Source organism: Lepisma saccharinum, chromosome 1, assembly GCF_977018435.1.
Source record: "Lepisma saccharinum chromosome 1, izLepSacc3.1, whole genome shotgun sequence".
In the NCBI taxonomy this organism is placed as follows: Eukaryota; Metazoa; Arthropoda; class Insecta; order Zygentoma; family Lepismatidae; genus Lepisma; species Lepisma saccharinum.
The window spans coordinates 182,947,560-182,959,151 of record NC_139229.1 but is presented as its reverse complement, the minus strand read 5'-3'; the positions used below and the strand labels follow the sequence as shown (position 1 = coordinate 182,959,151).

The 11,592-nt window shown below is 38.8% G+C and overlaps 1 protein-coding gene across 4 annotated transcripts in view; it reads right to left on the bottom strand.

Moving 5' to 3' along the window:
- Positions 1–65: 65 nt before the first annotated feature.
- LOC145990480 (proton-coupled zinc antiporter SLC30A1-like) overlaps positions 66–11,592 on the bottom strand; it is a 31,418-nt gene continuing 19,891 nt past the window's right edge. For 3 of the 4 annotated variants that reach the window (XM_083126177.1, XM_083126182.1, XM_083126186.1), the window contains 5 exons: positions 11,134–11,457; positions 7,009–7,168; positions 3,346–3,448; positions 871–969; positions 66–138 (listed from right to left, as the gene is read on the bottom strand). In XM_083126177.1, the coding sequence (XP_082982303.1) occupies positions 136–138; positions 871–969; positions 3,346–3,448; positions 7,009–7,168; positions 11,134–11,457 (689 nt within the window). In that variant the 3' untranslated portion in view covers positions 66–135. Of the gene's footprint in view, positions 139–870; positions 970–3,345; positions 3,449–6,956; positions 7,169–11,133; positions 11,458–11,592 lie in introns of those variants that run through there. The other variant, XM_083126190.1, reaches the window with a different exon arrangement.

The window sequence follows — 11,592 nt, the reverse complement described above, 5'->3', positions numbered from 1 at the left end:
TTTATTACCAACAAACCACAAATGATATAAAAAGGACATTAGAGAAAAATATTACTTACATTGAAAAAAAAAATATCCAGACATCGTAACACTGAAATTTAGACCCTTCACTTGAATTGAAGCATGATCTCAGATTCACTGAAAATTAAAGGTGTATTTAGAACTACACTTTAACAAGTCAAGAAATTTTATTTAGGCAAAATAGCAGATGATAAGATTGAAAAATTAAAAATTGATGGAAGTGTGAGGTTTGACCAGTGTTGAATCTAAGATCTTGCAATGTTCAGTTCACATAAGATGTGAATTTAGAAGTGGATTTATAACTTCAAGCACTGGTTTGTAATGAGTTCCCAGTAACAATCCTGAATAAACAATATTCATCCAACTTTTCAATCAGTGATTAACTATTTAATTTGTAAATATTCATATCCTTAATTAAAAGCAATGCTTGTTGCTTTTAAAAAAAAAACCACTAAGTACCTGACAGGTTTTTTATTGTGTAATTTTGTTTAATAGTTGCCTTCAAAGGTCTATTTTAGCACCGAAATGCATCTATATATACCACTTTTGATTCTGAAATGTGCCTGGTTTTTGTACCGAAATCTTGATCTTCCATTCACCATAAATATGTGGTCCTACAAATAAGTTTCTAAGAAGAAAGCAACATGGGAAATGAACACTCTTCCATCAGGTATGCTAACCATGCTTTTTACACTACATAATGAACTGCTGAAATGTTCAATAATTGGAATTGGAAAGAATCAGAAAGACTATCAATATTGGTATCAGAGAAAAAAAGCTAAGACTGTCAATTTAGTCTTAATTTCTATTACAGGCATTTAGTTGAGTGATAACGATTATTTTACTTACATCCTTTGGGCAACATGCAAATGTATCACATGATACAAGTGGGCAGTTCAGAAGACATTTCTCTGCAAGCTCTTGCTGGCTACCTTCACCCTCTAGACACTGGACACACAGAAATATACCATTAGTATGTGTCAAACTAATTAATACAATCTGCACAATCAGTATTCACAGCATGTATTTTTATTAATTTTAATATAAATTAAACTAAAGTAATAAAAGAGTAGGTGCATTTCGTTAATCACTGCTATAATAATAATATTAACCTGTGAGGGCGTATTTACCAATGCCGGCCTCACTCCTATCTGCTGAGGTGACAGATCATGCAAACAGTTATGGATTGATATGTGGTCAGCACGACAAACCCCCACTCGTCCTCATAGGTTTCCATACCCAGGTTATGCAACTCATTCGTAGCTCCCCAATTTCCTCACAATGGTGGGTAGCCACCGGTCCCATTCACAGGCCAAAATCTCGGGAGAAAAGTTGTTACACTTTCCCCAGGAGACTTGAACCTGACTCCCATGGCCAGACCCCAAAGCATGGCACCTTAGACCACACGGTGGGACTAATTACTGTTATAAAGACACTAATTTCACATTACATTCACAGGTACAATATGAATAAAAAAAAACCAGCTGTTACTGCTCTTTAAAATTCATTGAACATTGTGTTGTAAGGCAGTGAAATCCTAGCATATTCCAATAAATACTATGCTGACCAACATATATGCACCTAACTCTACACTTCCTAACTTTCAATGTTAATATAAACCACCCAATATTGTTAAATTTCCTAATCCACTTCTATTTTTTTTATGGATATATACACTTCAATAATATTCTCTGAATTGATGTCTATAACATTACCTTTAATCATAATATGGCAAGACATTTCCTACTAAGTTTATTTTTTAAATAGGAATTAGAGTAAAAAAAGCAAGGATATGGATGTGCATCAGGCGCGGTTGGCCCTATAGCGCACAGGATCAGTGAACCCCCAGTAATATACGATAATCACCTCGAGAATGAACAATGAACAATGTCTTTAAATTTTCACATTATTTCGCTAAAAATTCTACACAATAAGTCATGTATTTGTGCCCGTAACACGGCGAACTCTCTTGCTGAGAAGAAGAAACCGCGAATCGGCCGCCCTGATACAGACCCTCAGTTGAACCCCCACAGGACAGCTCGTGCCATTGTGAAAGCTTCGTGCGGGAGCAGAAGCGCGAGGAGGGTATAGGACAAAATACATGGGGGATGAGATTTGCAGAACCTATGTTCAACCCAACGGTCATGCGCAGTTCGTTCTCTCGCAGAAGGCGCGGGACAAGGCTCCTTTCTCGCTGCTTCCTCCCTTCCAGTGTTGCTGCGTGCGGTTCAAGTTTGAAGCGCACACATTACATATTCAATCTTCTCTTGTATCATTTTTGCACCGAACTTCTTGGAATAAATGCAAGATTGTGTCAGAGATGGATGAGTGGAAACAAATAGAAGCTGGAATTAGATGCGATGAATTAAAATAAAGGAGATACATTACCAAAATACCTTGTGCATGCATTCAGAGGTTTTTCCTTAAAGGTGGAAACACTTCGGGTTCGCGAAAGAGAAAGAATGGCGCGAAGACGTGACTCGCTGTCGCTCGGTGTCAAAGTCTCAAGTTTTTTAGTTTTTGAAGTGCTTGGATACTTGTTGGAAAGTATTAAGTGATGCTGCGAGTGAAACGAGGGATGGACTTTACCTAGGTTATGTCATTTGATGCAGTGTAGGCGTTGCTGTCCGCGCAGGTAAGAAATGACCGATAGAAATGCACATAATTAACGTAAACAAACTTCCTTGTCCACTGAAAAAAAGCGTGTGCTGGTCGACCAGCCCCAAATTTGAACAAACCTGTCGCGTATAAATGAAAGGGTCTCAGGTTCGATTTCTAGTATGCGCATGCCATTAGTTGCCATTTCCCTTTAACAAATGTAGGACCAGTTCTGATTAGTCAGCATGGACGTCCGGAAGGGGAAAAGGGGGCCGCCCCCCCATGGAAATTGAATGTAAACCAAAAATTATATATTACACGCATATAATTTAATTTCAGTCACAGTAATTTTTGGTAATTATTATAAAAGCGTTGCAGTAACTTTAGACTGAAGGAGTGTTTTTTGCTCCTCCTGAGGAAAAAATATATTACTTGCCCCTACTTGAGGATGTCCATGATATTCCAACAAAACTCAACTTTTTTCATAAAGGCACAATTTATTGTAGTTTCAGCCCTAAATTTATTCGCACACCCCTACAACAAAACCTTATACTCCCAGATAAAAAGAATTCTTGACAAAGCTTTTAAACCCTCCCCCATCCTTTTGTTGGGCGAAGGAAGTATATTTTGCGGAAAGTGAATATATGTCACATCACTTCAGTGAACCCCCGGGTAAATAATGCACGAGCCGCGCCTGATGTGCATATAACAAAGTCCGATTCTCACCTCTACAAATTCAGGTTGAATTGTGGTTGAATGAATACCTTCATAGTGGAAAATCTCCTTAAGTTTGTCCGCTTGTCTGATGTATTCCCCTCGATCTCTGAAACTAAAACATTGCTTTGTACAGAATTGCAATCATACTACTACTATTATCTTGCACAAAACACATTCATACATGCATTGCAATTTAGGTTCGGACCATGTTATGATTTCCAATGATGTGTTATCTTGATTTGCAATGTGTGGTGTACAGTTTAAAACACGCACCACAGTAAAAGAAAACATTGCTGTCTTTTTTGCTGGCATCAGAAGGAACAGCGAAAAAGGACCATTTGATTCATAATTATGACACAGCTATCCCTAAACAGTACTTCAGCAAATTAAAATTGTTTTCTTATAATAACAATACCAAGAAACTTTAACCATATCAGGTATATTATAAGCTGTAATTACTACTATCTCTTGTGCTACAAAAACGTATGTAGAAGTATAGCCCAGGCTCCAATGCCTCCTTGAAGTTGCATGAGCATAGTGCATCACTGCACGGAAGAATTTTACATTCAAGTAGCTAGGTATACCAGGCACGTATCCAGGAATTCCTTTCAGAGGTGGGGGGCTGAACACCATCTTTTTAAGGGGTATAGATAGAACTTCACAATTGTATGTTTAAGGCCAGTGGTGGCAATTGGGTTCCAAAACAGAGGGGGGGGGGGTGCAAGGAAAGTTTACTATCTCTTAGTAGACAAGGCTTATCATTAAGAGGCCATAGTGTGGATGCAAAAAAATGGGGAGCAACTATCCCCTAAATCGTTGCCACTGTTTAAGGCTGCCATTTGAATCAGAACATGAAATCTTAACTTTTTTACCACTCAACTCCTATGTTTCCATGCACTAACATTGTGTGCTGGAACTATGAGTATGTGTGTTTATCCATTTCTTATCATCAGGTATCAAAACATCTATGGTGTCTCCGGGTGTTTTTACGAAGCTGTTACACATGCACAGGATGGACAATCCACTCGACAACGCGAGATTCGAACTGTGGGCTGCGAACTGGATGCAGACAGTTCTCGAATATTTCTCTCTGATGTGAGCCTGAACACCACTAATGTGTCTTGTCTTCCCATGTTTGCAGTTCTTATAAAAGCCGAAACCCACCAAATTGTTCATATTCAGACTTAAGAACTTGCAAGTGTTGAAAATTGTCACAGCAGTCTTGTCATGTATTGGCATAAAACAAAGGAATACAGATGGATTGCAAAACAATTAATGCAGTGAAAACCCTTCCATTCCCAACACATCTAATGTTTCGTCTCCCAATGTGATCAAATGCTTACTCATTTAATATCTCCAGTGACATGCCCAAGGGAGGGTTGGTGTGGTCATAACCCCATTTGACCAAGTATTCCTTAAAAAAAAAGAACATCAAAGACAGTAATAGATGGTAAAATGAGGACTGACCACCAAAAATACATACTATGCGTAATCTTCTCTCCTTTCAGAAAATCCTGGGCATGCCACTCTTTATCTCGGACACATTTTTTAAATCAACTCACCAGAAGTTTTTATCATTTGATATTGGAGACTGAAGAAAGATGAGTTCTTCCTGCAGGTTTGGGTATTATCCTTTAGGATGCTGTCACCTGCCTTCGCACCTAACCTTAACAAAGCCCTAATTTTCCACCCCTGTGACTTGTACCTTCAAGACTTAGGAAGATTTCAGACTGAAGGGACACGCGATACATGTTGTTTGGAATGAGCCAATCACCAGCAACGTTTCACACTGTAGCGACACAAAAGGCCACACAAACCTACTTTCGACTTGTGACAAGGTGTGAAATCTCCCTTACTAGGCCACTGTCATCTTCACCTCGAAGCGGCAGTTCATGTTGACTACAGAAGTAAAATGTCTTCTCAACTGGTGGGAATGCCCCTCAGTTTTATTCTTTCTCCTTTATTGTTCATTATACAGGCAACATCTTTCGATTTGACATACTTGTACTATGTATACATTTTAGCAAAAAATCAGTCGAAGTCAAGGATGCTCGGTTGCTCAGTTGGTAGAGCCCTGATTTGGGTCCTGGTAGAGCCTGCAATTTCTGCCAAAATGCCTACATATGCAACATCATCTTACTTTTTCTTCTCGACATTCATAACATTTTCGGTTGTCCATTTATGGTATTTAAGTGTTCGAGTGTGTGTCAAATTCAGCAGGCTAAGGAAAAAGTATTTTCTTATGCCATGAAATTCTCGAACTGCATACATGAAATTTGGTCCGAGCACAACTAAATCATCACTCAAAACTTTGATTTGATCTGTGCTGCTTATTTCTTTTTTAATAAATCGCTCCATAAACGGTATTGCTGAAATATTCACTTTAGAGAGAGAGACCTTCGATCTCTTCGGCCCTCAACCCAAACTTGCACTACACTGAGGTTCCGTAACTTCCACTGTCGTCAATGTCTTCAGCTTTGGACCCGAACTGGAACTACTAGTAGTCTTCGTTGCTTTATGGTATTTAGTCCTTTTCATTTATCTCCAGTGACGTGCCCAAGAGAGGGTTGGTGTGGTCATAACCCCATTTGACCAATCTTATAAAGCTACCAATGGACACTGACTGATCACTAATAGACTGTATGAACTCTCACACTTACCCCTGAAGTTTCATTAACCGATTCTTTGAACAGATCAACCAGGAAATTGAAGCCGTGTATTTTATATCGTCATTATATTCTAGAACATTCCACAGATAAAACAATTTGTTAATATTGCCAGTTTTTCGACTCCTACTCTTATTCAAGAACATTCCCTCTCGCACTTTCCACAGATTAAAAATTACAACGAATCATCCTACTTGTGGTGCTACCTTTGTTGTGCAGCTTCCAAATGCTGACAAGTCTTTACGTTGTGCTCAAGTTTGCTGCGACAACACTGAAAGTGCAAGAAAAGTTTATGTGCAATTTTATCAACAACAGGGTTATAGAACATTCTCAGTTTTACTTCGACAATTATTTCTCTCCATAAATTATCGTCACATTATTTTATTTCACACCACAAGAAAGCAATACATATAGGTATTGGATACGTGCCTGAGGTATACAACAAAAAATGTTCTGGCGGTAATTTGCTCCATGACTGCATTATACAACTACTTTTTACTAGAAATCAACATAAACTGTGTGGCACAACAGCCCATCGCCTTTCACTGGATGACCTGTGGTCAGTGCATCAAGTCTCATTGCCACTATTATCTAGATTTCTAGATCAGAGTCCATTACTACTGTACTTCTTTTATGTAGCTTCCCAAGCATCCTCATGATGCTGGTCAACAGTGAATTTAGGGCTCTCACTGGGGATGGAACCAGGGACCACTCACATCAAAGGTGAGAGTGTCACTATATGGCTGTGTCGGGGATAACTGTTCCCTGAACTTAAGCTTGATAATATTCAAGTTCAGAAATAAGTTGTTGCACAACTTTGCCACTTTATCATTAAAAAAAATTCAATTGCTACCATTAAAATACAAAGCACAAGAAACTAAGTCCATTATACATTTCTTTTTTTGTAATTTATTGCATTTCACTAGAATAATGAAATCTAAAAACACTTATGCATTGTACAGACATCACCTACAACAGTATTACAAAGTCCGAAATGTTCACATACCATATATGCACTGATGCAATTACGATATCTTCAGAGAGTTGCCATACATGGAACTCATGTATAGAAATTACTCCTGTAGTTGTCATAATTTTCTGTCTGACTGTATCTACGTCAATGAATGGTGGAACAGTCTGCAGAAGAACTAATATGGTTTCCTTCACTGTAAAGAAAAGTAAGTTCTTCAGGAACATATTGATGGAGTATATGTTTAAGTTTTAAAAAAATATAATGCTATTCAAAATGCCATAATATACAGTCCACATGAGGAAAAGAGAGCTCGACTTTTTGCCTTCGAATGGATTGAAGTGTTGTTTTAAGTCCACTTTATGCACAGAAAGGTAAATCGGGACTGGACCTACAGTTTAAAGTGGGATTCGAATCACTGTGCCATGTGCCTCCATCATGTATCAAGCCCATGACCCCTTGATTACAAGGCAACGACGTTACCACTGCATCATTGGCGTTTAATTGACGTCAGTTTCCTACCACTTCGGTTAATTGTGACAATAAGGATGGACAATGAAATGGGTGATGGGATAAACAAAATAATGATACATACATGCCTGATGAGGATTCAAAACTGGGATCTCTAGCTGACCACTCCACTGAGAGGTTGGCAGGGTACAGTGTTGTCATTCTTTACCCTCAGTCATAAACCACCCTTTGGCCAGTCAACATTCATTCTCCCCTTGCAGTTGAACCAAGAAGGTCAGAAAGAACAAAGGCATCCCAGAAAAGTTGCTCATCTCCATTGTCAATACAAAGAATCATCTCCATGATGATGCACCTACAGTGATTGGTTCAGGTGTCAATAGACCTCCTATTTACCTGCTTTCAAAAATAGCACATGCTCATTGACAGCCCTACACTCTCGTCACTCCCTCAGCGAATAGTATAAACTTTGTGAAAGCACAGAACTAATATAGTTACAAGGTCACCATGCAAATTACAAGGATTGGATTAAAAGTAGTGGCAACACTGCTATAACTTGTACCACGCTTTATTGGCATAGGTAAAACCAGTTACATTGCTTCAATGTAGTCGTCCCCCAAGTCGACCCCTTCTGCCACATTTATGGAAGGCATCGTACACAGTCAGTGCGTCCATATTCGTTAATGTCCCGCAGTGACCACCCTATGGCACTGATGATGGCTTCTCTTGTGTTGCAATCCTTCACGCAAAGTGGTTCTTTCATTTTTGTGAAGAGATCATAATCACATGGACTCATATTGGGTGAATCAGTGGGTGTTAGAGTACCTCCCATCGCCAGTTATGCAGGAGACTCGTCACAGTGTTAGCAGTGCGACATCTGGCATTGTCATGCAGGATCATGGGAGTCCTTGGCAGCAAGTGCCGTCACCTTCTCCTAAGGCCCACTTTAGACAAAAGCATTTATTTTATTATTTTGCTAGCATAAATGCTACGAAAATGCTTCCAAAAATCTTATAGCAGACAGTACTTTACACGGAAGCATTTCATGTAAAATTTCGGTAAGCTTTTGTGATTACAATGTATAATATATACAGCACGAAAAGCACAAATTACACCATCTATGGTGAGTTCACATTGTTTACGATTGAAACAACTAAAATATTCTTCCATACATGTACAATAAGTGCTATAAAGCATGTATTTAAGCAGCACCATTGATTTGTAGCTAAAACTATTTAATAGGAAACGTTATTCCTCTCAGTTGAATAGTTATAGTGCTTTAAAAAAGGTGAAGTGATGCATTGTTTACATCTTATGCAGCCGCCATTACATCTGCACTCATGACCTAGAGGTCGCTTCTGATTGGTTATGCTACGAAAAATGCTACGGAAATAGCGCCAGTTCTATCCTTGAGTAATGCCATGAAATATGCCATGGCATGTGGCAAAAACAATGCAATAATCTATTTTTAAAGAATATTCAGGAAAGCAGGAAAAAAAACTATCTATCCACAATAACTTTTCGTGACCTGTTAATACTTAAGAGATATGGTGCATATATATAAGGGCAACTGTAATGTCAAAATGAATTTAGCTGTCTACATGAAAACAGGCTATAACAAGGAGCAAATATCTCAGGAACTGTATCAGCTACAGAAATGCATCATAGCATGTAAAGAAAGTGTGTCTATAAATAAACAGCTGATATCTGTGATACTGTTGCATTGGATCAATAGATTTGTCTTTCTAATCTACCCATTTGAGAAAAGTTTAATACCATGGGGAAAAATACATTCCACAAAGTTTTGAATATGACTATTTGGTGTCTTCCTCCCCAATGCTTCTTAATTAACACCATCCTTAATATTCACTTTTTAAAAATATATTTCTTGTTAATTTCACATGCAAAACAACTTAAAAACCAAGAAACATGCATAAAAATTTACAATAATATTAATACATTCTCTCTTACCAGAAGTGTGTGTCCTTTTGTAACTGCCCAAATGCATAATGATGTAGAAAGTCATTGAGTATCCTCATATCATTATCTTGGGATTATTTACCTTCCTGGGACTTATAAATCTTGGGATTGTATTTTTGGAGTCACGATGACAATTACAATTTATTTTGTGTGTGTGTGTGTGTGTGTGGGTGTGGGTGTGGGTGTGTGGGTGTGTGTGTAAGGCGAAGGGATTTACATTTTATTTTATGAAGTTATGTTTTTTTTGTGGTCAGTGGGAAAGTCATATAAGTAATAAGCCTGAGTAATAATGTAAGTTATTTACATTACCATTTGCAACTAAATGCAGGAGTTTCTGGATCTATTAACTGCAACTGAAATAGCTTCTTGTACTCTGGGAGGTGTTTAGAGTAAGCCAAATAGATTTCATGGTTAAATTATATACACAGTCGAGTCACATTATTATGACCACCAGCTAATATCCAGAGTAAATGTCATGTGCAGCATGGACAGCAGCTACATGGGGTGGGAGTGACTCAAGAAGATGCTGGTAGGTTGTCACAGATATCTGGAGTCATCCTGCCTGCAGTGCATCCCACAGCTGCTGGAGGATGCCATGAGCAAACAGGACGATCAAGGTTGTCCTGCAGATGCTCTATTGGGTTCAAGTCTGGGAAGTACTTGGAAATCTTGGTTGTTTTCTTCAAACCTGATGGACATTTCTAGCCATGTGACATGCTTTATCTTCCTTGAAGATCCCATCCGCCCTAGGGAAGATAATCAGCATGTATGGTTGGTTGATTGATTTTGGTTATTTTACTACGCTGTTCTGCTACAGCATGTGTGGCTGTACATAATATGCAAGGATGAATTCACAACCAAATCGGTTAAGAGTACCTTCCACATAATTAGTGGTACCAGAGAATGCCACGAAAACAATCCGCAGTCCATAACCCTACCGCCACCAGCTTATGTTCTTCCAGCAATGGTTGCAGGGTGCATGTTCTGCGCTGTTTCTTGCCTGACATGCCAATGTCCATCCGTTCGATCAAGCAGAAACTGGACTCAGAGAAGGCAACTCTTCGCCAATCAGCAATGGTCCAATTCAGATACTTCCATGCAAAGTTAAGCTTTTCCATCGATGGATCTTCATTAGCATAGGGTGCAGTGACCCTAAAAAAACATCCGTTTGCTTCGGAACTCCATACATAGCAGGGTTTGCCAAACTGTCGTTTTACACACAAGTCTGGTAGCACCCTGATTCATTTCAATAGTGAGCTGCTCGACGGTAGCATGTCAGTCAGCCCTCATGCACCTTTGTAGCTGACGTTCACCTCTCACATCAATGGTATGTGGTACTCCACAGTTTCCCTGTTGGTTATTTACAATGGTGCCATTTGTCCACTCATGATACACTTTCACCACAGCAGCATGTGAACAGTCCACAAATTGCGTTGCTTCAGAAATACTACCACCCTTGACCCGAAAGCTGTTAATCAACCATTTTTGCAAAACTGATAAATCACCCCTTTTACCCATGACAGCAACAAGTGATATGTGTGCAGACAGCCTATCGCTCATCTTTAATACCCACCATGCCATGTAACGTACTTCATGGGCTATGCACTGGCGACATCAATATAGGTGGTGGTCATAATGTGATTCGACTGTGTATATCTGTAACAAGTTGTTTACAAATTGAAAATTATGCATATTAAGCACGATTCCACTTACAAAGTCGGCAAATGAAATATGAAACAGAGCACACTGTGAGAATATCTATAGTAGGCTCTATGTAGTATTTTTCCTCTTCCTCTATAGTCCACATGCTGACTGCAGCTATAAGATGAGATATCATAAGAAGAGTGTTTTCCATAATGTGCAGAAAAACTCCTTGCATGTTCAGTTGAGCTGAGGACACAAACGTCCTGTGTTTCTGCACAGGAAGTGGAGGATCTTCAGCCAGACTTCTACTTGGAACTCCTTCGTATCTTCTGCAAGTATTTGCTGTGTGGGTGATGTATACTTGTACAGTGTTGCAAGGTCCATAGAAAGGTTCTGAAATTAAAAATGTCACCTAACAAATCCAGATTTTACATTATTCACTTAAGTACATATTCATGCCAATTGATATTTGCTTATTTCAACAGATTAAAATTGATAACATTTAGAATAGATATCGTCAAACTCACC